The 26,193-nt window shown below is 37.4% G+C and overlaps 2 protein-coding genes across 2 annotated transcripts in view; one reads left to right on the top strand and one right to left on the bottom strand.

Moving 5' to 3' along the window:
- LOC136039940 (uncharacterized) overlaps window positions 1–26,193 on the top strand; it is a 113,986-nt gene that overhangs the window by 29,955 nt on the left and 57,838 nt on the right. The gene's annotated exons all lie outside the window — the stretch shown is intronic.
- LOC136040028 (caldesmon-like) overlaps window positions 1–26,193 on the bottom strand; it is a 46,057-nt gene that overhangs the window by 14,974 nt on the left and 4,890 nt on the right. The window contains exon 2 of the mRNA XM_065724094.1: window positions 23,082–23,375. Coding sequence (XP_065580166.1) covers window positions 23,082–23,375 — 294 coding nt within the window. The remainder of the gene's footprint in view (window positions 1–23,081; window positions 23,376–26,193) is intronic.

Below are 26,193 nucleotides of genomic sequence, written 5' to 3'. Positions count from 1 at the left end.
TTGCCTCTGAACTTGCATTCTATAGAAACTCCCACGTGCAATATTTCCAAATTATCTTGGATGGGTAAAGTATTGCAGCAATGCAAACTTATTATTTGGGATGAGTGCACAATGGCACACAAAAAAATCGCTCGAGGCTCTGGATCAATGCTTGAAAGATTTGCGAGGGAAGTCGAAACCCTTTGGCAGCACATTAATATTGCTTGCGGGAGATTTCAGGCAAACATTAACTATAATACCTAGATCAACTCCTGCAGACGAAATGAATGCTTGCCTGAAAAATTCTAATTTATGGGCACACGTAAAAACATTAAAATTAACTACAAATATGCGTGTCCGATTGCAAAACGATGACTCTGGTCAAACATTTTTAGATCAATTGCTGGCAATTGGAAACGGAAAGCTCCCAGTAGACTCAATTTCAGGACATATACAACTACCTGCTGATTTCAGCGACAATTGGACAGCGAAGAATGTTGTATATTCGCAAGTTTTACGCAGTTAATTTGTATTGTATCTATCTATCTATCTATCTATATATAAAACGAGTTGTGTTGGTTTGCATGTTTGTTTGTTTGTAAAAAGAGCGTTTGCATATGACGTCATTATTAGTACATACGGCTTTGTATATGGACAGACAATGGGAAAGCCAAGAATGTGGTATATTCGCAATTTTTACGTAGTTTGAAATACATATATAAATCTATCTATATTCACAGGTGGGACACAGGGACACAACTACAATGGCGCGTAACTAATATGGCGCGTAACGACTTACGCGCGTGGGGTGGTTTGGGGGGGCGCGAAGCGCCCCACCAACTAGGCGTTGGGGTGGCGCGAAGTGCCACCCCAACAGCTAGTATATCTTCTATATACATAAAAATAAGTTGTCTGTCTGTCTGTGGATAAGGTGACGTCATGTTTCTGTGTTGACTGACGTCATGAAATTTGTTGTCGTCATTTTTGCTTTGACGGTGACGTCATTAATGGTATTTAAGACATGCGTTCACGGAAAAATTTTTAATTGTACTGATAGAGAAAGTAAGAAAAGAAAGCGTTCCGAGGAATCACAAGAATAGCAAGAAAACAGGCTTGCGGCTAAAGAACGCAAAACCGCGCAGTTAGATGAAAATCCACCTGGAAAGCGAGAGTCAAAACATATCAAAACTGAAAATGATAGCGATGATGATTGGGTTTGGGATTTTGACATGGATAAGGTCCGGGACGCAGGGACACAACTACAACGGGGACGCCGGGGGCACAGGCGGGATATATAATTGACGACTGAGACACAGAGATTGTTTGAATAGAAATTACAGACCGGGACACCGGGACACAAATGACGACCGGGACACTGGGACAGAGGGAATATAAATGACGACCGGGACACTCAAAGAGAAAATACAAACTGGGACACCAGGACACAAATGACGACCGGGACACAGGGAATATAAATGCTATTTATATGCACAGAATGTTGTACATTCGCATGTTTTCCCTGGTTAAAAATATATATTTATATCTATCTCTATTCACAGGTGGGACACAGGGACACAGCTACAATGACGCGTAATTAATATGGTGCGTAACGACTTACGCGCGCGGGGGGGCTGGGGGGGTTGCGAAGCGCCCCACCAACTAGGTGTTGGGGTGGCGCGAAGCGCCACCCCAACAGCTAGTATATCTATCTATCTATATATATAAAAATAAGTTGTCTGTCTGTGTGTCTGTCTGTGGATCAGGTGACGTCATGTTTCTGTGTTGACTAACGTCATGAAATTAGTTGTCGTCATTTTTGCTTTGACGGTGACGTCATTCAAGATATTTAAGACATATGTTCACTTAAAAATCTATTAATGTTTAAGTTTACAATGACTGATGAACTTACCATGGCAAAAGCCGATGAAGATGCTCAAAGAGTCTATGGCAAAAAACTTGCTGCTGATAGAGAAAGTCAGAAAAGAAAGCGTGCCGAGGAATCAAAAGAACAGCAAGGAAACAGGCTTGAGGCTGATAGAGAAAGAAAGAACAGAAAGCGTGCCGAGGAATCAAAAGAACAGCAAGGAAACAGGCTTGAGGCTGATAGAGAAAGAAAGAACAGAAAGCGTGCCGAGGAACTACCAGAGCAACGCGGAAGCAGACTTGCTGCTAATAGAGAAAGTGAAAAAAGAAGGCGTGCCGAGGAATTAAAGAAAGCGTGCCGAGGAATCACAAGAACAGCAAAAAATCAGGCTTGCTGCTGATAGAGAAAGTAAGAAAAGAAAGCGTGCCGAGGAATCAGAGCAACCTGAAAGTTATCGCCTGGCATTCAGGTACAACCCAATCGATGATTATAGCTTGAGTAGATGTGTTCAAATCGGGACAATGTCTAAAATTTGTCCCTATTGCAAGGCCTTGAAATTCAATGGTGAAACAATGGGAATGTGTTGCGCCTCAGGAAAATTTAAACTTCCTCTATTGGCTGCACCACCAGAGCCATTGAAGACTTTCCTTACTGGAACTACGTCAGAATCTAAGCGTTTTTTGTCAAAAATCAGAAAATACAACTCATGTTTCCAAATGACGTCGTTTGGAGGCCAAATCGAAAATCCAGATCAATTTATGTCTACTTTCAAAGTAAAAGGGCAAGTTTATCATAGAGCAGGGTCCCTTCTACCATTCTCAGGTGAGAATCATAAATTTTTACAATTGTACTTCATCAGTGATAGAAATTCTGAATTGAATGCACGTTGCGAAATTTCTCCCAACGTTGAAAGGACAATCGTTTCCCAATTGCAACATCTTTTCCACGAAAATGATAATTTAGTGCGTCTGTTCAAAACAGCCATCGATTTGATGCCTACTGATACGCATAAAATTGTTATTTCCGCTGACAAAACGCCTCCTGGCCAACCTGTGCGTAGATACAATGCTCCAACTATCGACGAAGTGGCAATCGTTATGGTCGGTGATCAGTTTTTACCTCGAGATATTATTCTTCATAAGCGAAACGCTCAGTTGTTAAGAATAGCTGAAATTCATCGATGCTACGATGCCCTACAATATCCTATCATTTTCTGGGATGGAGCCGACGGCTATCACTTTAATATTAAATTGATGAATCCAGCCACTAACAAAGAAATGAATAAGAAATGCAGTGCAATGCATTATTATTCCTATAGACTAATGATTCGGCAGGATGAAGAAAATTATATTTTAAAATGCCGTGAATTGTTTCACCAATTCGTCGTTGATATGTATCTTAAAATTGAATCAGAACGTTTGCTATATATCCGCCTGAATCAGACCAAGCTCCGCTCTGAACAATACATTCATTTGCGAGATGCAGTTATAAATGACGGTAATACCACAAACGTTGGAAGATTAACAATTTTACCTTCGTCATATGGTGGCAGTCCCCGTCATATGCATGAATATGCTCAAAATGCTATTGCGTATGTTCGTCTCTATGGTCGTCCAGATTTATTTATTACATTTACATGTAATCAATCTTGGGACGAGATACTGCAGCTTTTACTTCAAGGACAATCGGCGGTTCATAGGCATGACATTACGGCCCGTGTCTTCCGGCAAAAGTTGAAATCACTGATAAACTACATTGTAAAACTTGAAGTGTTTGGGTCAGTGCGATGCTGGATGTACTCAGTCGAATGGCAAAAACGAGATTTGCCACACGCACATATACTAATCTGGCTACATAAAAAAATTACTTCGAACGAAATTGATGATGTGATTTCCGCTGAAATACCTGATAAAAATGTCGATAAGGGGTTACATGATAATATTGTAAAAAATATGATACATGGACCTTGCGGTGCACTGAACGAAAATTCACCATGCATGGCCAAAGGAAGGTGCACAAAGCAATATCCTCGACTTTTAGTATCAAACACAATTACTGGCAATGATGGTTACCCACAATATAGAAGAAGATCTACTGAAGATGGCGGTAAAACAGCAATAATAAAGAAGCGTAACGGTACCACCATCGAAGTAGATAACCAGTGGGTTGTTCCATATTCCCCATTATTATCAAAAACATTTAATGCACACATAAACGTTGAATACTGTAACTCCGTAAAGGCAATCAAATACATATGTAAATACGTCAACATAGGCAGTGACATGGCAGTTTTTGTCTTGCAGCCCGAAATCAAAGATTTCGATGAAATCGTACAATATCAGGCTGGAAGATACATAAGCCGTAATGAAGCTGTTTGGCGAATTCTTTCATTTCCGATACATGAACGTAGTCCAGCTGTTGTTCACTTAGCGGTACATTTACAGAATGGTCAACGTGTTTATTTCACGGAAACCAACGTGCAACAAAGAGTCCTGAATCCACCGGATACAACATTAACAGCTTTTTCTTCGCTTTGTAAAAATGATTCTTTTGCATAAAAAACTGCTGTATACTGAAGTGCCTTCGTATTACACGTGGAATACTAAAAATAAAGTATTTGAACGTCGAAAACAGGGTAAGTCAGTCGACGGCCAACCTACCATCTTCAAAGATACCACGATAGGAAGACTCTACACCGTTCACCCCAATCAACATGAATGCTTCTTTCTACGCCTGCTTTTGGTGAATGTACCCGGTCCGACATCCTTTGAGTATTTGAGGACTGTAAATGGTACTATACATGACACTTACCGTAGTGCATGCCAAGCTCTGAATTTACTGGAGAATGACCAACACTGGGATAACTGCATCAATGACGCGTGCGAAACGTCAACCCCAAGTCAAATTCGTGCATTGTTTGGCATCATTTTAACAACTTGCTCTCCATCAGCTCCTACAGAGTTATGGGAAAAATATAAGTCAAAATGTCCGAAGATATACTCCATCGAAAACAGATAGAGACGTCAGATATGACTTTTGATTTTACATCAGAAATTTATAACTACACTTTAGTTGTTATAAAAGATTTGTGCGTACGTATGTCAAACAAACCTCTTCAGGATTTGGGAATGCCTTCACCTAACCGTATCGCTGCTGTTTCGACATGTGTAGAATTGGATCGTGAACAAAGTTACAGTACGAGTGATCTATTGTCGTATGTACAAAATAACATTTCCAAGTTAACGTCGGAACAAAAAGACATTTATGATACGATAATGCATTGTGTCGATAACAACGTTGGAAAAATTTTCTTTTTGGATGCGCCAGGAGGTACTGGTAAAATGTTTGTGATAAAACTGATTCTGGCATCAATTCGATCAAAAAATGATTTAGCGTTGGCAATTGCGTCGTCCGGAATAGCCGCAACATTGCTGCCTGGTGGAAGAACTGCTCATTCCGCTTTGAAATTGCCTCTGAACTTCCATTCTACAGAAACTCCCACGTGCAATATTTCCAAATCATCTGGGATGGGTAAAGTATTGCAGCAATGCAAACTTATTATTTGGATGAGTGCACAATGGCACACAAAAAATCGCTCGAGGCTCTGGATCGATGCTTGAAAGATTTGCGAGGGAAGTCGAAACCCTTTGGCAGCACATTAATATTGCTTGCGGGAGATTTCAGGCAAACATTACCTATAATACCTAGATCAACTCCTGCAGACGAAATGAATGCTTGCCTGAAAAATTCAAATTTATGGGCACACGTAAAAACATTAAAATTAACTACAAATATGCGTGTCCGATTGCAAAACGTTGACTCTGGTCAAACATTTTCAGATCAATTGCTGGCAATGGGAAACGGAAAGCTCCCAGTAGACTCAATTTCAGGACGTATACAACTACCTGCTGATTTCTGTAATTTAGTGACGTCCGAAAATGAATTGATTGAAAAAGTATTTCCGAATATTCTAAAAAATTATAAAAATAATAAATGGCTAAGTGAAAGAGCGATTCTCGCACCCAAAAATATAGACGTCCACGAAATCAACAATATTGTTTTGACCAAGATTCGAGACCAGGCAGTCCTTTACAAGTCAGTCGACACAGTTTTGGAACCAAATGAAGCGGTTAATTATCCATCTGAATTTTTAAATTCTATAGATCTTTCAGGGTTTCCACCACACGTGCTACAACTAAAAATAGGCGTACCAATAATACTTTTAAGAAATATAAACCCACCAAAGCTTTGCAATGGCACTCGACTTGCCGTAAAAAAAACAATGGAAAACCTAATAGAGGCCACAATCTTGACAGGGCCTTTTGAGGGTGAGGCTGTTCTTATTCCTCGCATTCCCATGATTCCAACGGATCTGCCTTTTCAATTTAAAAGATTGCAATTCCCAATTCGATTAGCATTTGCAATCACCATTAACAAAGCTCAAGGTCAATCATTAGAAAAATGTGGTATAGATCTTAATACTAATTGTTTTTCCCATGGACAATTGTACGTTGCATGTTCGAGGGTCGGTAAACCTGACAATCTATTTATATGCAGAGACAATTGGGCAGCGAAAAATGTTGTATATTTGCAAGTTTTACGCAGTTAATTTGTATTTTGGAACCAAATGAAGCGGTTAATTATCCATCTGAATTTTTAAATTCCATAGATCCTTCAGGGTTTCCACCACACGTGCTACAACTAAAAATAGGCGTACCAATAATACTTTTAAGAAATATCAACCCACCAAAGCTTTGCAATGGCACGCGACTTGCCGTAAAAAAAACAATGGAAAACCTAATAGAGGCCACAATCTTGACAGGGCCTAATGAGGGTGAGGCTGTTCTTATTCCTCGCATTCCCATGATTCCAACGGATCTGCTTTTTCAATTTAAAAGATTGCAATTCCCAATTCGATTAGCATTTGCAACCACCATCAACAAAGCTCAAGGGCAATCACTAGAAAAATGCGGTATAGATCTTAATACAGATTGCCTTACCAATGTACAATTGTATGTTGCATCTTTGAGGGTCGGTAAACCTGACAATCTATTTATACGCACAGACAATGGGACAGCGAAGACTGTTGTATATTCACAAGTTTTACGTAGTTAATTTGTATTGTATCTATCTATCTATCTATCTATATAAAAACAAGTTGTGTGTATGTATGTTTGTTTGTTTGTAAAAAGAGCGTTTGCATATGACGTCATTATTAGTACATACGGCTTTGTATATGGACAGACAATGGGAAAGCCAAGAATGTTGTATATTCGCAATTTTTACGTAGTTTGAAACATATATAAATCTATCTATATTCACAGGTGGGACACAGGGACACAACCACAATGGCGCGTAACTAATATGGCGCGCAACGACTTACGCGCGCGGGGGGGCTTGGGGGGATGCGAAGCGCCCCACCAACTAGGTGTTGGGGTGGCGCTTCGTGGGGTGGAGCTAGTATATATATATATACAACACTCTTCGCTGTCCCATTGTCTGTACATATAAATAGATTGTCAGGTTTACCGACTCTTGAACATGCAACATATAATTATCCATCGGAAAAACAATCCGTATTCAGATCTATGCCTCATTATTTTAATGATTGCCCTTGAGCTCTGTTGATGGTGATTGCTAATAAAACATTCCCTGTGTCCCCATCGTCATTTATGTATCCCCCCCTGTGCCCCTCGGCGTCCCCGTTCTAGTTGTGTCCCTGTGTCCCAGTCGTGTCCCGGTATGTATATACATTCGTTTTTGAAACCAACTGAGCTACTTCGGCTTGAATACATTCGTTTTTGAATCCTTCCCTCGCAAATCTTTCCAGCATTGATCTAGAGCCTCGAGCGATTTTTTGTGTGCCATTGTGTACTCACCCCAAATAATTAGTTTGCATTGCTGCAATACTTTACCCATCCCAGATGATTTGGAAATATTGCACGTGGGAGTTTCTGTAGAATGCAAATTCAGAGGCAATTTCAAAGCGGAATGAGCAATTCTTCCACCAGGCAGCAATGTTACAGCTATTCCGGACGACGCAATTGCCAACGCTATATCAGTTTTTGATCGAACTGATGCCAGAATCAGTTTTATCACAAACGTTTTACCAGTACCTCCTGGCGTATCCAAAAAGAAAATTTCTCCAACGTTGTTATCGACACAATGCATTATCGTATTATAAATGTCTTTTTGTTCCGACGTTAACTTGGAAATGTTATTTTGTACATACGACAATAGATCACTCGTACTGTAACTTTGTTCAAGATCCAATTCTACACATTTCGAAACAGCAGCGATACGGTTAGGTGAAGGCATTCCAAAATCCTGAAGAGGTTTGTTTGTCATACGTACGCACAAATCTTCTGTAATAACTAAAGTGTAGTTATAAATTTCTGATATAAAATCAAAAGTCGTACCTGACGTCTCGAACTGTTTTCGATAGAATATCTTCGGACATTTTTGACTTATATTTTTCCCATAACTCTGTAAGAGCTGATGGAGAGCAAGTTGTTAAAATGATGTCAAACAATGCACGAACTTGACTTGGGGTTGACGTTTCGCACGCGTCATTGATGCAGTTATCCCAGTGTTGGTCATTCTCCAATAAATTCAGAGCTTGGCATGCACTACGGTAAGCATCATGTATAGTACCGTTTACACTTCTCAAATGCTCAAAGGATGTCGGACTGGGTTCATTCATCAAAAGCAGGCGTAGAAAGAAGCATTCATGTTGATTGGGGTGAACGATGTAGAGTCTTCCTATCGTGGTATCTTTGAAGATGGTAGGTTGGCCGTCGACTGACCTACCCTGTTTTCGACTTGCAAATACTTTATTTTTACTATCCCACGTGTAATACGAAGGCACCTCAGTATACAGCAGTTTTTTTGCAAAAGAATCATTTTTGCAAAGCGAAAAGAAAGCGGTTAACTTTGTATCCGGTGGATTCAGGGCTCTTTGTTGCACGTTGGTTTCCGAGAAATAAACACGTTGACCAATCTGTAAATGTACAGCTAAGTGAACAACAGCTGGACTACGTTCATGTATCGGAAATGAAAGAATTCACCAAACAGCTTCATTACTGCTTATGTATCTTCCAGGCTGATATTGTACGATTTCGTCGATATCTTTATTTTCGGGCTGCAGGCCAAAAACTGCCATGTCACTGCCTTTGTTGACGTATTTACATATGTATTTGATTGCCTTTACGGAGTTACAGTATTCAACAATTATGTGTGCATTAAATGTTTTTGATGATAATGGGGAATATGGAACAACCCACTGGTTGTCGACTTCGATGGTGGTACCGTTACGCTTCTTTATTATTGCTGTTTTACAGCCATCTTCAGTAGATCTTCTATATTGTGGGTAACCATCATTGCCAGTAATTGTGTTGGATACTAAAAGTCGAGGATATTGCTTTGTGCACCTTCCTTTGGCCATGCATGGTGAATTTTCGTTCAGTGCACCGCAAGGTCCATGTATCATATTTTTTACAATAATATCATGTAACCCCTTATCGACACTTTCATCAGGTATTTCAGCGAAAATCGCATCATCAATTTCGTTGGAAGTAATCTTTTTATGTAGCCAGATAGTACATGGGCGTGTGGCAAACCTCGTTTTGGCCATTAGGCATCAAATCGATGGCTGTTTTGAACAGACCTACTAAATTATTATTTTCGTGGAAAAGATGATGCAATTGGGAAACGATTGTCCTTTCAACGTTGGAAGAAATTTCGCAACGTGCATTCAATTCAGAATTTCTATCACTGATGAAGTACAATTGTAAAAATTTATGATTCTCGCCTGAGAATGGTAGAAGGAACCCTGCTCTATGAAAAATTTGCCCTTTTACTTTGAAAGTAGTCATAAATTGATCTGGATTTTAATGACTTAAATCCACCGTCATAACCAAAATGACGACAACTAACTTCATGACGTCAGTCAACACACAAACATGACGTCACCTGACAGACACATCCACAGACAACTTATTTTTATATATATATATATATATATATATATATATATATATATATATATATATATATATACTAGCTGTTGGGGTGGCGCTTCGCGCCACCCCAACACCTAGTTGGTGGGGGCGCTTCGCGCCCCCCCCAAGCCCCCCCGCGCGCGTGAGTCGTTACGCGCCATAATAGTTACGCGCCATTGTAGTTGTGTCCCTATGTCCCACCTGTGAATATAGATAGATATATATATATGGTTTTAACTACGTAAAACTTGCGAATATACAACATTCTTTGCTGTCCCATTGTCTTTGCATATAAATAGATTGTCAGGTTTACCGACTCTTGAACATGCAACATATAATGGTCCATGGGAAAACAATCTGTATTCAGATCTATACCTCATGATTCTAATGATTGCCCTTGAGCTTTGTTGATGGTGATTGCTAATCGACCATTCCCTGTCCCGGTGTCCCGGTCGTCATTTACATCCCCCTGTTTCCCCCGGTGTCCCCGTTGTAGTTGTGTCCCTGTGTCCCGGTCGTCATTTATATTCCCTGTGTCCCGGGTCCCGGTCGTCATTTGTATCCCGGTGTCCCGGTCTGTATATACATTCGTTTTTTAGTTTTGTTTTTCTCCTTTATTTTTTTCCTTTTTTTTTCTTTTTTAGCTTATTTAGATTTTTAGATTTTTTAGTTTTTTTATTAGTTTTTAGTTTTTTTTTCTTTTTAGTTTTTTTGTCCCGGTCGTCATCTATATCCCCCTGTTTCCCCCGGTGTCCCCGTTGTAGTTGTGTCCCTGTGTCCCGGTCGTCATTTATATTCCCTGTGTCCCGGTCGTCATTTGTATCCCGGTGTACCGGTCTGTATATACATTCGTTTTTTAGTTTTGTTTTTCTCCTTTATTTTTTTCCTTTTTTTTTCTTTTTTAGTTTATTTAGATTTTTAGATTTTTTAGTTTTTTTATTAGTTTTTAGTTTTTTTTTCTTTTTAGTTTTTTTGTAGTTTTTACCTTCTTTTTAGTTTTGTTAATTTTTTTTTTTACTTGTGTCCTGGTCGTCATTTATACTCCCTGTGTCCCGGTGCTTTGTTGATTGCTAATCGAACATTCCTTTTGTCCTAGTTTTTTACCTTTTTTTAGTTTTTTTAGTTTTTTTAGTTTTTTAGCTTTTTTATTTTTTTTATTAGTTTTTAGTTTTTTTGTAGTTTTTGCCTTTTTTTTAGTTTTTTTAGTTTTTTAGCTTTTTTATTAGTTTTTAGTTTTTTTTGTAGTTTTTGCCTTTTTTTAGTTTTTTTAGTTTTTTAGCTTTTTTATTTTTTTTATTAGTTTTTAGTTTTTTTTGTAGTTTTTGCCTTTTTTTAGTTTTTTCAGTTTTGACGTCACCTGATCCAGTTTTTTCAGGTGACGTCACCTGATCCACGATCCACAGATCCACAGACAACTTATTTTTATATATATAGATAGTTTTTTTTTTTTTACTCATGTCCTGGTCGTCATTTATACTCCCTGTGTCCCGGTGCTTTGTTGATTGCTAATCGAACATTCCTTTTGTCCTGGTCGCTTTCTCTTTGAGTGTCGTCATTTATTAGTTTTTTCCTTTTTTTTTTTAGTTTTTTATTGGTTTTTACCTTTATTTTAGCTTATTTTTCAGTTTTTTCCTTTTTTTTAGTTTTTTTTTATTTTTTATTTTTTTTAGTTTTTTACCTTTTTTTAGTTTTTTTAGTTTTTTTAGTTTTTTAGCTTTTTTACTTTTTTTATTAGTTTTTAGTTTTTTTTTGTAGTTTTTGCCTTTTTTTAGTTTTTTCAGTTTTTTTTTAGTTTTTTATTGGTTTTTACCTTTATAGTTTTTTTAGTTTTTTAGCTTTTTTATTTTTTTTATTAGTTTTTAGTTTTTTTTGTAGTTTTTGCCTTTTTTTAGTTTTTTCAGTTTTGACGTCACCTGATCCAGTTTTTTCAGGTGACGTCACCTGATCCATCCATCCACAGACAGACAACTTATTTTTATATATATTTTAGCTTATTTTTCAGTTTTTTCCTTTTTTTTAGTTTTTTTTTATTTTTTATTTTTTTTAGTTTTTTACCTTTTTTTAGTTTTTTTAGTTTTTTTAGTTTTTTAGCTTTTTTACTTTTTTTATTAGTTTTTAGTTTTTTTTTGTAGTTTTTGCCTTTTTTTAGTTTTTTCAGTTTTTTTTTTAGTTTTTTATTGGTTTTTACCTTTATAGTTTTTTTAGTTTTTTAGCTTTTTTATTTTTTTTATTAGTTTTTAGTTTTTTTTGTAGTTTTTGCCTTTTTTTAGTTTTTTCAGTTTTGACATCACCTGATCCAGTTTTTTCAGGTGACGTCACCTGATCCATCCATCCACAGACAGACAACTTATTTTTATATATATAGATTTAGCTTATTTTTCAGTTTTTTCCTTTTTTTTAGTTTTTTTTTATTTTTTATTTTTTTTAGTTTTTTACCTTTTTTTAGTTTTTTTAGTTTTTTTAGTTTTTTAGCTTTTTTACTTTTTTTATTAGTTTTTAGTTTTTTTTTGTAGTTTTTGCCTTTTTTTAGTTTTTTCAGTTTTTTTTTTAGTTTTTTATTGGTTTTTACCTTTATAGTTTTTTTAGTTTTTTAGCTTTTTTATTTTTTTTATTAGTTTTTAGTTTTTTTTGTAGTTTTTGCCTTTTTTTAGTTTTTTCAGTTTTGACGTCACCTGATCCAGTTTCTTCAGGTGACATCACCTGATCCATCCATCCATCCACAGACAGACAACTTATTTTTATATATATAGATAGATATATATATATATATACATATATATATATATATATATATATTATATATATATATATATATATATATATATATATATATATATATATATATATATATATATATATATATATATATATATATATATATATATATATATATATATATATATGAAAACTAGCTGTTGGGGTGGCGCTTCGTTCCACCCCAAAACCTAGCTGGTGGGGTGGCTTCGCTCCCCTCCCAAGCCCCCCCCCCTGCCCGCGTAAGTCGTTACGCACCATATTAGTTACGTGCCATTGTAGTTGTGTCCCTTTGCGCCACCCCAACACCTAGTTGGTGGGGCGCTTCGCGCCCCCCCAAGCCCCCCCGCGCGCGCAAGTCGTTACGCGCCATATTAGTTACGCGCCATTGTAGTTGTGTCCCTGTGTCCCACCTGTGAATATAGATAGATTTATATATGTGTTACAAACTACGTAAAAATTGCGAATATACAACATTCTTGGCTTTCCCATTGTCTGTCCATATACAAAGCCGTATGTACTAATAATGACGTCATATGCAAACGCTCTTTTTACAAACAAAAAAACATGCATACACACAACTCGGTTTTATATAGATAGATAGATAGATAGATACAATACAAATTACCTACGTAAAACTTGTGAATATACAACAGTCTTCGCTGTCCCATTGTCTGTGCGCATAAATAGATTGTCAGGTTTACCGACCCTCAAAGATGCAACATACAATTGTACATTGGTAAAGCAATCTGTATTAAGATCTATACCGCATTTTTCTAGTGATTGCCCTTGAGCTTTGTTGATGGTGGTTGCAAATGCTAATCGAATTGGGAATTGCAATCTTTTAAATTGAAAAAGCAGATCCGTTGGAATCATGGGAATGCGAGGAATAAGAACAGCCTCACCCTCATAAGGCCCTGTCAAGATTGTGGCCTCTATTTGGTTTTCCATTGTTTTTTTACGGCAAGTCGCGTGCCATTGCAAAGCTTTCGTGGGTTGATATTTCTTAAAAGTATTATTGGTACGCCTATTTTTAGTTGTAGCACGTGTGGTGGAAACCCTGAAGGATCTATGGAATTTAAAAATTCAGATGGATAATTAACCGCTTCATTTGGTTCCAGAATACAAATTAACTGCGTAAAACTTGCGAATATACAACATTCTTCGCTGTCCAATTGTCGCTGCATATAAATAGGTTGTCAGGTTTACCGACCCTCGAACATGCAACGTACAATTGTCCATGGGAAAAACAATCAGTATTAAGATCTATACCACATTTTTCTAATGATTGACCTTGAGCTTTGTTAATGGTGATTGCAAATGCTAATCGAATTGGGAATTGCAATCTTTTAAATTGAAAAGGCAGATCCGTTGGAATCATGGGAATGCGAGGAATAAGAACAGTCTCACCCTCAAAAGGCCCTGTCAAGATTGTGGCCTCTATTAGGTTTTCCATTGTTTTTTTTACGGCAAGTCGAGTGCCATTGCAAAGCTTTGGTGGGTTTATATTTCTTAAAAGTATTATTGGTATGCCTATTTTTAGTTGTAGCACGTGTGGTGGAAACCCTGAAAGATCTATGGAATTTAAAAATTCAGATTGATAATTAACCGCTTCATTTGGTTCCAAAACTATGTCGACTGACTTGTAAAGGACTGCCTGGTCTCGAATCTTGGTCAAAACAATATTGTTGATTTCGTGGACGTCTATATTTTTGGGTGCGAGAATCGCTCTTTCACTTAGCCATTTATTATTTTTATAATTTTTTAGAATATTCGGAAATACTTTTTCAATCAATTCATTTTTGGACGTCACTAAATTACAGAAATCAGCAGGTAGTTGTATACTTCCTGAAATTGAGTCTACTGGGAGCTTTCCGTTTCCCATTGCCAGCAATTGATCTGAAAATGTTTGACCAGAGTGCAAGTTCAGAGGCAATTTCAAAGCGGAATGAGCAGTTCTTCCACCAGGCAGCAATGTTGCGGCTATTCCGGACCAGTACCTCCAGGCGCATCCAAAAAGAAAATTTCTCCAACTTTGTTATCGACACAATGCATTATCGTATCATAAATGTCTTTTTGTTCCGACGTTAACTTGGAAATGTTATTTTGTACATACGACAATAGATCACTCGTACTGTAACTTTGTTCACGATCCAATCCTACACATGTCGAAACAGCAGCGATACGGTTAGGTGAAGGCATTCCCAAATCCTGAAGAGGTTTGTTTGCCATACGTACGCACAAATCTTTTATAACAACTAAAGTGTAGTTATAAATTTCTGACGTAAAATCAAAAGTCATATCTGACGTCTCTAACTGTTTTCGATGGAGTATATCTTCGGACATTTTTGACTTATATTTTTCCCATAACTCTGTAGGAGCTGATGGAGAGCAAGTTGTTAAAATGATGCCAAAAAATGCACGAATTTGACTTGGGGTTGACGTTTCCTACGCGTCATTGATTCAGTTATCCCAGTGTTGGTCATTCTCCAATAAATTCAGAGCTTGGCATGCACTACGGTAAGTGTCATGTATAGTACCATTTACAGTCCTCAAATACTCAAAGGATGTCGGACCGGGTATATTCACCAAAAGCAGGCGTAGAAAGAAGAATTCATGTTGATTGGGGTGAACGGTGTAGAGTCTTCCTATCGTGGTATCTTTGAAGATGGTAGGTTGGCCGTCGACTGACTTACCCTGTTTTCGACGTTCAAATACTTTATTTTTAGTATTCCACGTGTAATACGAAGGCACTTCAGTATACAGCAGTTTTTTTGCAAAAGAATCATTTTTGCAAAGCGAAAAAAAAGCTGTTAATGTTGTATCCGGTGGATTCAGGACTCTTTGTTGCACGTTGGTTTCCGTGAAATAAACACGTTGACCATTCTGTAAATGTACCACTAAGTGAACAACAGCTGGACTACGTTCATGTATCAGAAATGAAAGAATTCGCCAAACAGCTTCATTACTGCTTATGTATCTTCCAGCCTGATATTGTACGATTTCATCGAAATCTTTTATTTCGGGCTGCAAGCCAAAAACTGCCATGTCACTGCCTTTGTTGACGTATTTACATATGTATTTGATTGCCTTTACGGAGTTACAGTATTCAACGTTTATGTGTGCATTAAATGTTTTTGATAATAATGGGGAATATGGAACAACCCACTGGTTATCTACTTCGATGGTGGTACCGTTACGCTTCTTTATTATTGCTGTTTTTCCGCCATCTTCAGTAGATCTTCTTCTATATTGTGGGTAACCATCATTGCCAGTAATTGTGTTTGATACTAAAAGTCGAGGATATTGCTTTGTGCACCTTCCTTTGGCCATGCATAGTGAATTTTCGTTCAGTGCACCGCAAGGTCCATTTATCATATTTTTTACAATAATATCATGTAACCCCTTATCGACATTTTTATCAGGTATTTCAGCAGAAATCACATCATCAATTTCGTTCGAAGTAATTTTTTTATGTAGCCAGATTAGTATATGTGCGTGTGGCAAACCTCGTTTTTGCTATTCCACTGAGTACATCCAGCATCGCACTGACCCAAACACTTCAAGTTTTACAATGTAGTTTATCAGTGATTTCAACTTTTACCGGAAGACACGGGCCGTAATATCATGCCTATGAACCGCCGATTGTCCTTGAAGTAAAAGCTGCAGTATCTCGTCCCAAGATTGATTACATTTAAATGTAATAAATAAATCTGGACGACCATAGAGACGAACATACGCAATAGCATCTTGAGCATATTCATACATGTGACGGGGACTGCCAGCATATGACGAAGGTAAAATTGTTAATCTTCCAACGTTTGTGGTATTACCGTCATTTATAACTGCATCTCGCAAATGAATGTATTGTTCAGAGCGGAGCTTGGTCTGATTCAGGCGGATATATAGCAAACGTTCTGATTCAATTTTAAGATACATATCAACGACGAATTGGTGAAACAACTCACGGCATTTTAAAATATAATTTTCTTCATCCTGCCGAATCATTAGTCTATAGGAATAATAATGCATTGCACTGCATTTCTTATTCATTTCTTTGTTAGTGGCTGGATTCATCAATTTAATATTAAAGTGATAGCCGTCGGCTCCATCCCAAAAAATGATAGGATATTGTAGGGCATCGTAGCATCGATGAATTTCAGCAATTCTTAACAACTGAGCGTTTCGCTTATGAAGAATAATATCTCGAGGTAAAAACTGATCACCGACCATAACGATTGCCACTTCGTCGATAGTTGGAGCATTGTATCTACGCACAGGTTGGCCAGGAGGCGTTTTGTCAGCGGAAATAACAATTTTATGCGTATCAGTAGGCATCAAATCGATGGCTGTTTTGAACAGACGCACTAAATTATTATTTTCGTGGAAAAGATGTTGCAATTGGGAAACGATTGTCCTTTCAACGTTGGGAGAAATTTCGCAACGTGCATTCAATTCAGAATTTCTATCACTGATGAAGTACAATTGTAAAAATTTATGATTCTCGCCTGAGAATGGTAGAAGGGACCCTGCTCTATGATAAATTTGCCCTTTTACTTTGAAAGTAGACATAAATTGATCTGGATTTTCGATTTGGGCTCCAAACGACGTCATTTGGAAACATGAGTTGTATTTTCTGATTTTTGAAAAAAAACGCTTAGATTCTGACGTAGTTCCAGTAAGGAAAGTCTTCAATGGCTCTGGTGGTGCAGCCAATAGAGGAAGTTTAACTTTTCCTGAGGCGCAACACATTCCCATTGTTTCACCATTTAATTTCAAGGCCTTGCAATAGGGACAAATTTTAGAAATTGTCCTGATTTGAACACATCTACTCAAGCTATAATCATCGACTGGGTTGTACCTGAATGCCAGGCGATAACTTTCAGGTTGCTCTGATTCCTCGGCGCGCTTTCTTTTCTTACTTTCTCTATCAGCAGCAAGCCTGATTTCTTGCTGTTCTTGTGATTCCTCGGCACGCTTTCTTTTCTTACTTTCTCTATCAGCAGCAAGCCTGATTTCTTGCTGTTCTTGTAATTCCTCGGTACGCCTTCTTTTTTCACTTTCTCTTTTAGCAGCAAGTCTGCTTCCGCGTTGCTCTGGTAGTTCCTCGGCACGCTTTCTGTTCTTTCTTTCTCTATCAGCCTCAAGCCTGTTTCCTTGCTATTCTTTTGATTCCTCGGCACGCTTTCTGTTCTTTCTTTCTCTATCAGCCTCAAGCCTGTTTCCTTGCTGTTCTTTTGATTCCTCGGCACGCCTTCTTTTTTCACTTTCTCTTTTAGCAGCAAGTCTGCTATCGCGTTGCTCTGGTAGTTCCTCGGCACGCTTTCTTTTCTGACTTTCTCTATCAGCAGCAAGTTTTTTGGCATAGACTCTTTGAGCATCTTCATCGGCTTTTGCCATTGTAAGTTCATCAGTCATTGTAAACTTAAACATTAATAGATTTCTACGTGAACATATGTCTTAAATATCTTGAATGACGTCACCGTCAAAGCAAAAATGACGACAACTAATTTCATGACGTCAGTCAACACAGAAACATGACGTCACCTGATCCACAGACAGACACACAGACAGAAAACTTATTTTTATATATATAGATATACTAGCTGTTGGGGTGGCGCTTCGCGCCACCCAAACACCTAGTTGGTGGGGCGCTTCGCGCCCCCCCAAGCCCCCCCGCGCGTAAGTCGTTACGCGCCATATTAGTTGCGCGCCATTGTAGTTGTGTCCCTGTGTCCCACCTTTGAATATAGATACATTTATATATGTGTTTCAAACTACGTAATCATTGCGAATATACCACATTCTTGGCTTTCCCACTACTGGGAGCTTTCCGTTTCCAATTGCCAGTAATTGATCTGAAAATGGTTGACCAGAGTCATCGTTTTGCAATCGGACACGCATATTTGTAGTTAATTTTAATATTTTTACGTGTGCCCCTAAATTAGAATTTTTCAGGCGAGCATTTATTTCGTCTGTAGGAGTTAAACTACGTAAAAATTGCGAATATACAACATTCTTGGCTTTCCCATTGTCTGTACATATACAAAGCCGTATGTACTAATAATGACGTCATATGCAAACGCTCTTTTTTACAAACAAACAAATATACATACACACAACTCGTTTTTATATAGATAGATAGATAGATAGATACAATACAAATTAACTGCGTAAAACTTGCGAATATACAACATTCTTCGCTGTCCAATTGTCGCTGCATATAAATAGATTGTCAGGTTTACCGACCCTCGAACATGCAACTTTCGATGGGAAAATTCGATCTTTTTCCATGGGAAAAACAATCAGTATTGAAAAGGCAGATCCGTTGGAATCATGGGAATGCGAGGAATAAGAACAGCCTCACCCTCAAAAGGCCCTGTCAAGATTGTGGCCTCTATCAGGTTTTCCATTGTTTTTTTTACGGCAAGTCGCGTGCCATTGTAAAGCTTTGGTGGGTTGATAATTCTTAAAAGTATTATTGGTACGCCTATTTTTAGTTGTAGCACGTGTGGTGGAAACTCTGAAAGATCTATGGAATTTAAAAATTCAGATGGATAATTAACCGCTTCATTTGGTTCCAAAACTGTGTCGACTGACTTGTAAAGGACTGCCTGGTCTTGAATCTTGGTCAAAACAATATTGTTGATTTCGTGGACGTCTATATTTTTGGGTGCGAGAATCGCTCTTTCACTTAGCCATTTATTATTTTTATAATTTTTTAGAATATTCGGAAATACTTTTTCAATCAATTCATTTTTGGACGTCACTAAATTACAGAAATCAGCAGGTAGTTGTATACGTCCTGAAATTGAGTCTACTAGGAGCTTTCTGTTTCCAATTGCCAGCAATTTATCTGAAAATGTTGGACCAGAGTCATCGTTTTGCAATCGGAGACGCATATTTGTAGTTAATTTTAATGTTTTTACGTGTGCCCATAAATTAGAATTTTTCAGGCAAGAATTCATTTCGTCTGCAGTAGTTGATCTAGGTATTATAGGTAATGTTTGCCTGAAATCTCCCGCAAGCAATATTAATGTGCTGCCAAAGGGTTTCGACTTCCCTCTCAAATCTTTCAAGCATTGATCCAGAGCCTCGAGCGATTTTTTGTGTGCCATTGTGCACTCATCCCAAATAATAAGTTAGCATTGCTTCAATACTTTACCCATCCCAGATGATTTGGAAATATTGCACATGGGAGTTTCTGTAGAATGCAAATTCAGAGGCAATTTCAAAGCGGAATGAGCAATTCTTACACCAGTTAGCAATGTTGTGGCTATTCCGGACGACGCAATTGCCAACACTATATCATTTTTTGATCGAATTAATGCCAGAATCAGTTTTATCACAAACGTTTTACCAGTACCTCCTGGCGCATCCAAAAAGAAAATTTCTCCAACGTTGTTATCGACACAATGCATTATCGTGTCATAAATGTCTTTTTGTTCCGACGTTAACTTGGAAATGTTATTTTGTACATACGACAATAGATCACTCGTACTGTAACTTTGTTCACGATCCAATTCTACACAAGTCGAAACAGCAGCGATACGGTTAGGTGAAGGCATTCCCAAATCCTGAAGAGGTTTGTTTGCCATACGTACGCACAAATCTTCTATAATAACTAAAGTGTAGTTATAAATTTCTGATGTAAAATCAAAAGTCATATCTGACGTCTCTAACTGTTTTCGATGGAGTATATCTTCGGACATTTTTGACTTATATTTTTTCCATAACTCTGTAGGAGCTGATGGAGAGCAAGTTGTTAAAATGATGCCAAACAATACACGAATTTGACTTGGGGTTGACGTTTCGCACGCGTCATTGATGCAGTTATCCCAGTGTTGGTCATTCTCTAGTAAATTCAGAGCTTGGCATGCACTACGGTAAGTGTCATGTATAGTACCGTTTACAGTTCTCAAATACTCAAAGGATGTCGGACCGGGTACATTCACAAAAAGCAGGCGTAGAAAGAAGCATTCATGTTGATTGGGGTGAACGGTGTAGAGTCTTCCTATCGCGGTATCTTTGAAGATGGTAGGTTGGCCGTCGACTGACTTACCCTGTTTTCGATGTTCAAATACTTTATTTTTAGTATTCCACGTGTAATACGAAGGCACTTCAGTATACAGCAGTTTTTTTGCAAAAGAATCATTTTTGCAAGGCGAAAAAAAAGCTGTTAATTTTGTATCCGGTGGTTTCAGGGCTCTTTGTTGCACGTTGGTTTCCGAGAAATAAACACGTTGACCATTCTGTAACGCTAAGTGAACAACAGCTGGACTACGTTCATGTATCGGAAATGAAATAATTCACCAAACAGCTTCATTACTGCCTATGTATCTTCCAGCCTGATATTGTACGATTTCGTCGAAATCTTTGATTTCGGGCTGCAAGCCAAAAACTGCCATATCACTGCCTTTAATGACGTATTTATATATGTATTTGATTGCCTTTACGGAGTTACAGTATTCAACGTTTATGTGTGCATTAAATGTTTTTGATAATAATGGGGAGTATGGAACAACCCACTGGTTATATACTTCGATGGTGGTACCGTTGCGCTTCTTTATTATTTCTGTTTTACCGCCATCTTCAGTAGATCTTCTTCTATATTGTGGGTAACCATCATTGCCAGTAATTGTGTTGGATACTGAAAGTCAAGGATATTGCTTTGTGCACCTTCCTTTGGTCATGCATGGTGAATTTTCGTTCAGTGCACCGCAAGGTCCATGTATCATATTTTTTACAATAATATCATGTAACCCCTTATCGACATTTTTATCAGGTATTTCAGCAGAAATCACATCATCAATTTCGTTCGAAGTAATTTTTTTATTTAGCCAGATTAGTATATGGGCGTGTGGCAAACCTCGTTTTTGCCATTCCACTGAGTACATCCAGCATTGCACTGACCCAAACACTTCAAGTTTTACTATGTAGTTTATCAGTGATTTCAACTTTTGCCGGAACACACGGGCCGTAATGTCATGCCTATGAACCGCCGATTGTTCTTGAAGTAAAAGCTGCAGTATCTCGTCCCAAGATTGATTACATGTAAATGTAATAAATAAATCTGGACGACCATAGAGACGAACATACGCAATAGCATCTTGAGCATATTCATGCATATGACGGGGACTGCCAGCATATGACGAAGGTAAAATTGTTAATCTTCCAACGTTTGTGGTATTACCGTCATTTATAACTGCATCTCGCAAATGAATGTATTGTTAAGAGCGGAGCTTGGTCTGATTCAGGCGGATATATATATCCGCCAGAACGGATATATATATAATCAGAACGTTTGCTATAGCAAACGTTCTGATTCAATTTTAGCATACATATCAACGACAAATTGGTGAAACAATTCACGGCATTTTAAAATATAATTTTATTCATTCTGCCGAATCATTAGTCTATAGGAATAATAATGCATTGCACTGCATTTCTTATTCATTTCTTTGTTAGTGGCTGGATTCATCAATTTAATATTAAAGTGATAGCCTTCGGCTCCATCCCAAAAAATGATAGGATATTGTAGGGCATCGTAGCATCGATGAGTTTAAGCAATTCTTAACAACTGAGCGTTTCGCTTATGAAGAATAATATCTCGAGGCAAAAACTGATCACCGACCATAACGATTGCCACTTCGTCGATAGTTGGAGCATTGTATCTACGCACATGTTGGCCAGGAGGCGTTTTGTCAGCGGAAATAAAAATTTTATGCGTATCAGTAGGCATCAAATCGATGGCTGTTTTGAACAGACGCACTAAATTATTATTTTCGTGGAAAAGATGTTGCAATTGGGAAACGATTGTCCTTTCAACGTTGGGAGAAATTTCGCAACGTGCATTAAATTCAGAATTTCTATCACTGATGAAGTACAATTGTAAAAATTTATTTTTCTCGCCTGAGAATGGTAGAAGGGACCCTGCTCTATGATAAATTTGCCCTTTTACTTTGAAAGTAGACATAAATTGATCTGGATTTTCGATTTGGGCTCCAAACGACGTCATTTGGAAACATGAGTTGTATTTTCTGATTTGTGACAAAAACCGCTTAGATTCTGACGTAGTTCCAGTAAGGAAAGTCTTCAATGGCTCTGGTGGTGCAGCCAATAGAGGAAGTTTAACTTTTTCTGAGGCGCAACACATTCCCATTGTTTCACCATTGAATTTCAAGGCCTAGCAATAGGGACAAATTTTAGACATTGTCCCGATTTGAACACATCTACTCAAGCTATAATCATCGACTGGGTTGTACCTGAATGCCAGGCAATAACTTTCAGGTTGCTCTGATTCCTCGGCACGCTTTCTTTTCTTACTTTCTCTATCAGCAGCAAGCCTGATTTCTTGCTGTTCTTGTAATTCCTCGGCACGCCTTCTTTTTTCACTTTCTCTTTTAGCAGCAAGTCTGCTTCCGCGTTGCTCTGGTAGTTCCTCGGCACGCTTTCTGTTCTTTCTTTCTCTATCAGCCTCAAGCCTGTTTCCTTGCTGTTCTTTTGATTCCTTGGCACGCTTTCTGTTCTTTCTTTCTCTATCAGCCTCAAGCCAGTTTCCTTGCTGTTGTTTTGATTCCTCGGCACGCTTTCTGTTCTTTCTTTCTCTATCAGCCTCAAGCCTGTTTCCTTGCTGTTCTTTTGATTCCTCGGCACGCTTTCTTTTCTGACTTTCTCTATCAGCAGCAAGTTTTTTGACATAGACTATTTGAGCATCTTCATCGGCTTTTGCCATGGTAAGTTCATCAGTCATTGTAAACTTAAACATTAATAGATTTCTACGTGAACATATGTCTTAAATATCTTGAATGACGTCACCGTCAAAGCAAAAATGACGACAACTAACTTAATGACGTCAAACAACACAGAAACATGACGTCACCTGACAGACAGACAGACAGAAAACTTATTTTTATATATATAGATATGTATATATATATATCTATATATATAAAAATAAGTTGTCTGTCCGTTACGCCAGATTATATCTATCTATATATATAAAAATAAGTTGTCTGTGTGTGGATCTGTGTGTGGATCAGGTGACGTCATGTTTGTCCGCATATGACGTCTGAATTATTTCACACTAATACAAAAGAAGAAAAAAACTAAAAAAGGTAAAAACTACAAAAAAAACTAAAAAGAAAAAAAAACTAAAAAAACTAAAAAAAAGGTAAAAATCTAATAACTAAAAAAAAACTGAAAAAAATAAAAAAAAGGCAAAAACTACAAAAAAAATAAAAACTAATAAAAAAACTAAAAAAGCTAAAAAACTAAAAAAACTAAAAAGAACTAAAAAAAGGTAAAAAACTAAAAAAAACTAAAAACTAAAAAAGAAAAAAACTAAAAAAAAGGAAAAAACTGAAAAATAAAAGAGAAAAAGAAAACTAAAAAATATGAATAAATATATATAAAAATAAGTTGTTTGTGGGTTATGTCTGTCTGTCTGTCTGTCGAGTGACGTCGTGTTTGTCCGCATATGACGTCTGAATTATTTCACACTAATACAAAAGAAGAAAAAAAACTAAAAAAGGTAAAAACTACAAAAAAACTAAAAAGAAAAAAACTAAAAAAGTTAAAAAACTAAAAAAAACTAAAAAAAGGTAAAAAACTAAAAACTAAAAAAAACTGAAAAAACTAAAAAAAGGCAAAAACTAAAAAAAAAACAAAAACTAATAAAAAAAACTAAAAAAGCTAAAAAACTAAAAAAACTAAAAAAACTAAAAAAAGGTAAAAAACATAAAAAAAACTAAAAACTAAAAAAGAAAAAACTAAAAAAAAGGAAAAAACTGAAAAATAAGAGAAAAAGAAAACTAAAAAAATAGACACCGGGATACAAATGACGACCGGGACACAGGGAATATAAATGACGACCGGGAAACAGGGACACAACTACAATGGGGACGCCGGGGGGCACAGGGGGATATAAATGACGACCGGGACACCGGGACACAAGGAATATAAATGACGCCCGGGACACTCAAAGAGAAATCACAGACTGGAACACCGGGACACAAATGACGACCGGGACACAGGGAATATAAATGACGACCGGGACACAGGGACATAACTACAAAGGGGACGCCGGGGTGCACAGGGGGATATATAAATGACGATGGCGACTCAGGGAATGGTCGATTAGCAATCACCATCAACAAAGCTCAAGGGCAATCATTAGAATCATGAGGTATAGATCTGAATACGGATTGTTTTCCCATGGACCATTATATGTTGCATGTTCAAGAGTCGGTAAACCTGACAATCTATTTATATGCACAGACAATTGGACAGCAAAGAATGTTGTATATTCGCAAGTTTTACGTAGTTAAAAACATATATATATATATATATATATATATATATATATATATATATATATATATATATATATATATATATATATATATATATATATATATATATATATATATATATATTTATATTCACAGGTGGGACATAGGGGACACAACTACAATGGCGCGTAACTAATATGGCGCGTAACGACTTACGCGCGCGGGGGGGGCTTGGGGGGGGGGGCGCGAAGCGCCCCCACCAACTAGGTGTTGGGAAGGCGCGAAGCGCCACCCCAACAGCTAGTATATATATATATAAATATATATATATATATATATATATATATATATATATATATATATATATATATATATATATATATATATAAATAAGTTGTCTGTCTGTGTGTCTGTCAGGTGACGTCATGTTTTTGTGTCGACTGACGTCATGAAGTTAGTTGTCGTCATTTTTGCTATGACGGTGACGTCATTAAAGATATTTAAGACATATGTGTTCACGTAGAAATCTATTACTGTTTAAGTTTAAAATGACTGATGAACTTACAATGGCAAAAGCCGATGAAGATGCTCAAAGAGTCTACTCCAAAAAAACTTGCTGCTGATAGAGAAAGTCAGAAAAGAAAGCTTGCCGAGGAATCAAAAGAACAGCAAGGAAACAGGCTTGAGGCTAAAGAACGCAAAACCGCGCAGTTAGATGAAGATCCACCTGGACAGCGAGAGTCAAAACATATCAAAACTGAAAATGATAGCGATGATGATTGGGTTTGCGATTTTGACTTGGATTAGGTCATCAATGCCTACCAGATTTTAGTTAAAAAAACAAAGGTTCGGCGATATGTATTTCATAGTGAAGCTGAAAAATAAAGAAGAGAAAGAAAACTGAAAAAGAAAAAATGTAAAAAACCAAAAAAATACTAAAAAGAAAAATACACGTGGAATACTAAAAATAAAGTACTTGAACGTCAAAAACAGGGTAAGTCAGTCGACGGCCAACCTACCATCTTCAAAAATACCACGATAGGAAGACTCTACACCGTTCACCCCAATCAACATGAATGCTTTTTTCTGCGCCTGCTTTTGGTGAATGTACCCGGTCCGACATCCTTTGAGTATTTGAGAACTGTAAACGGTACTATACATGATGCTCACCGTAGTGCATGCCAAGCTCTGAATTTATTGGATAATGACCAACGCTGGGATAACTGCATCAATGACGCGTGCGAAACGTCAACCCCAAGTCAAATTCGTGCATTGTTTGGCATCATTTTAACAGCTTGCTCTC

The sequence above is a fragment of the Artemia franciscana genome, chromosome 20 (assembly GCF_032884065.1).
Source record: "Artemia franciscana chromosome 20, ASM3288406v1, whole genome shotgun sequence".
Taxonomy (NCBI): domain Eukaryota; kingdom Metazoa; phylum Arthropoda; class Branchiopoda; order Anostraca; family Artemiidae; genus Artemia; species Artemia franciscana.
Note: the sequence above shows the minus strand (reverse complement) of the source record. Positions and strands in the feature narration are given on the sequence as shown.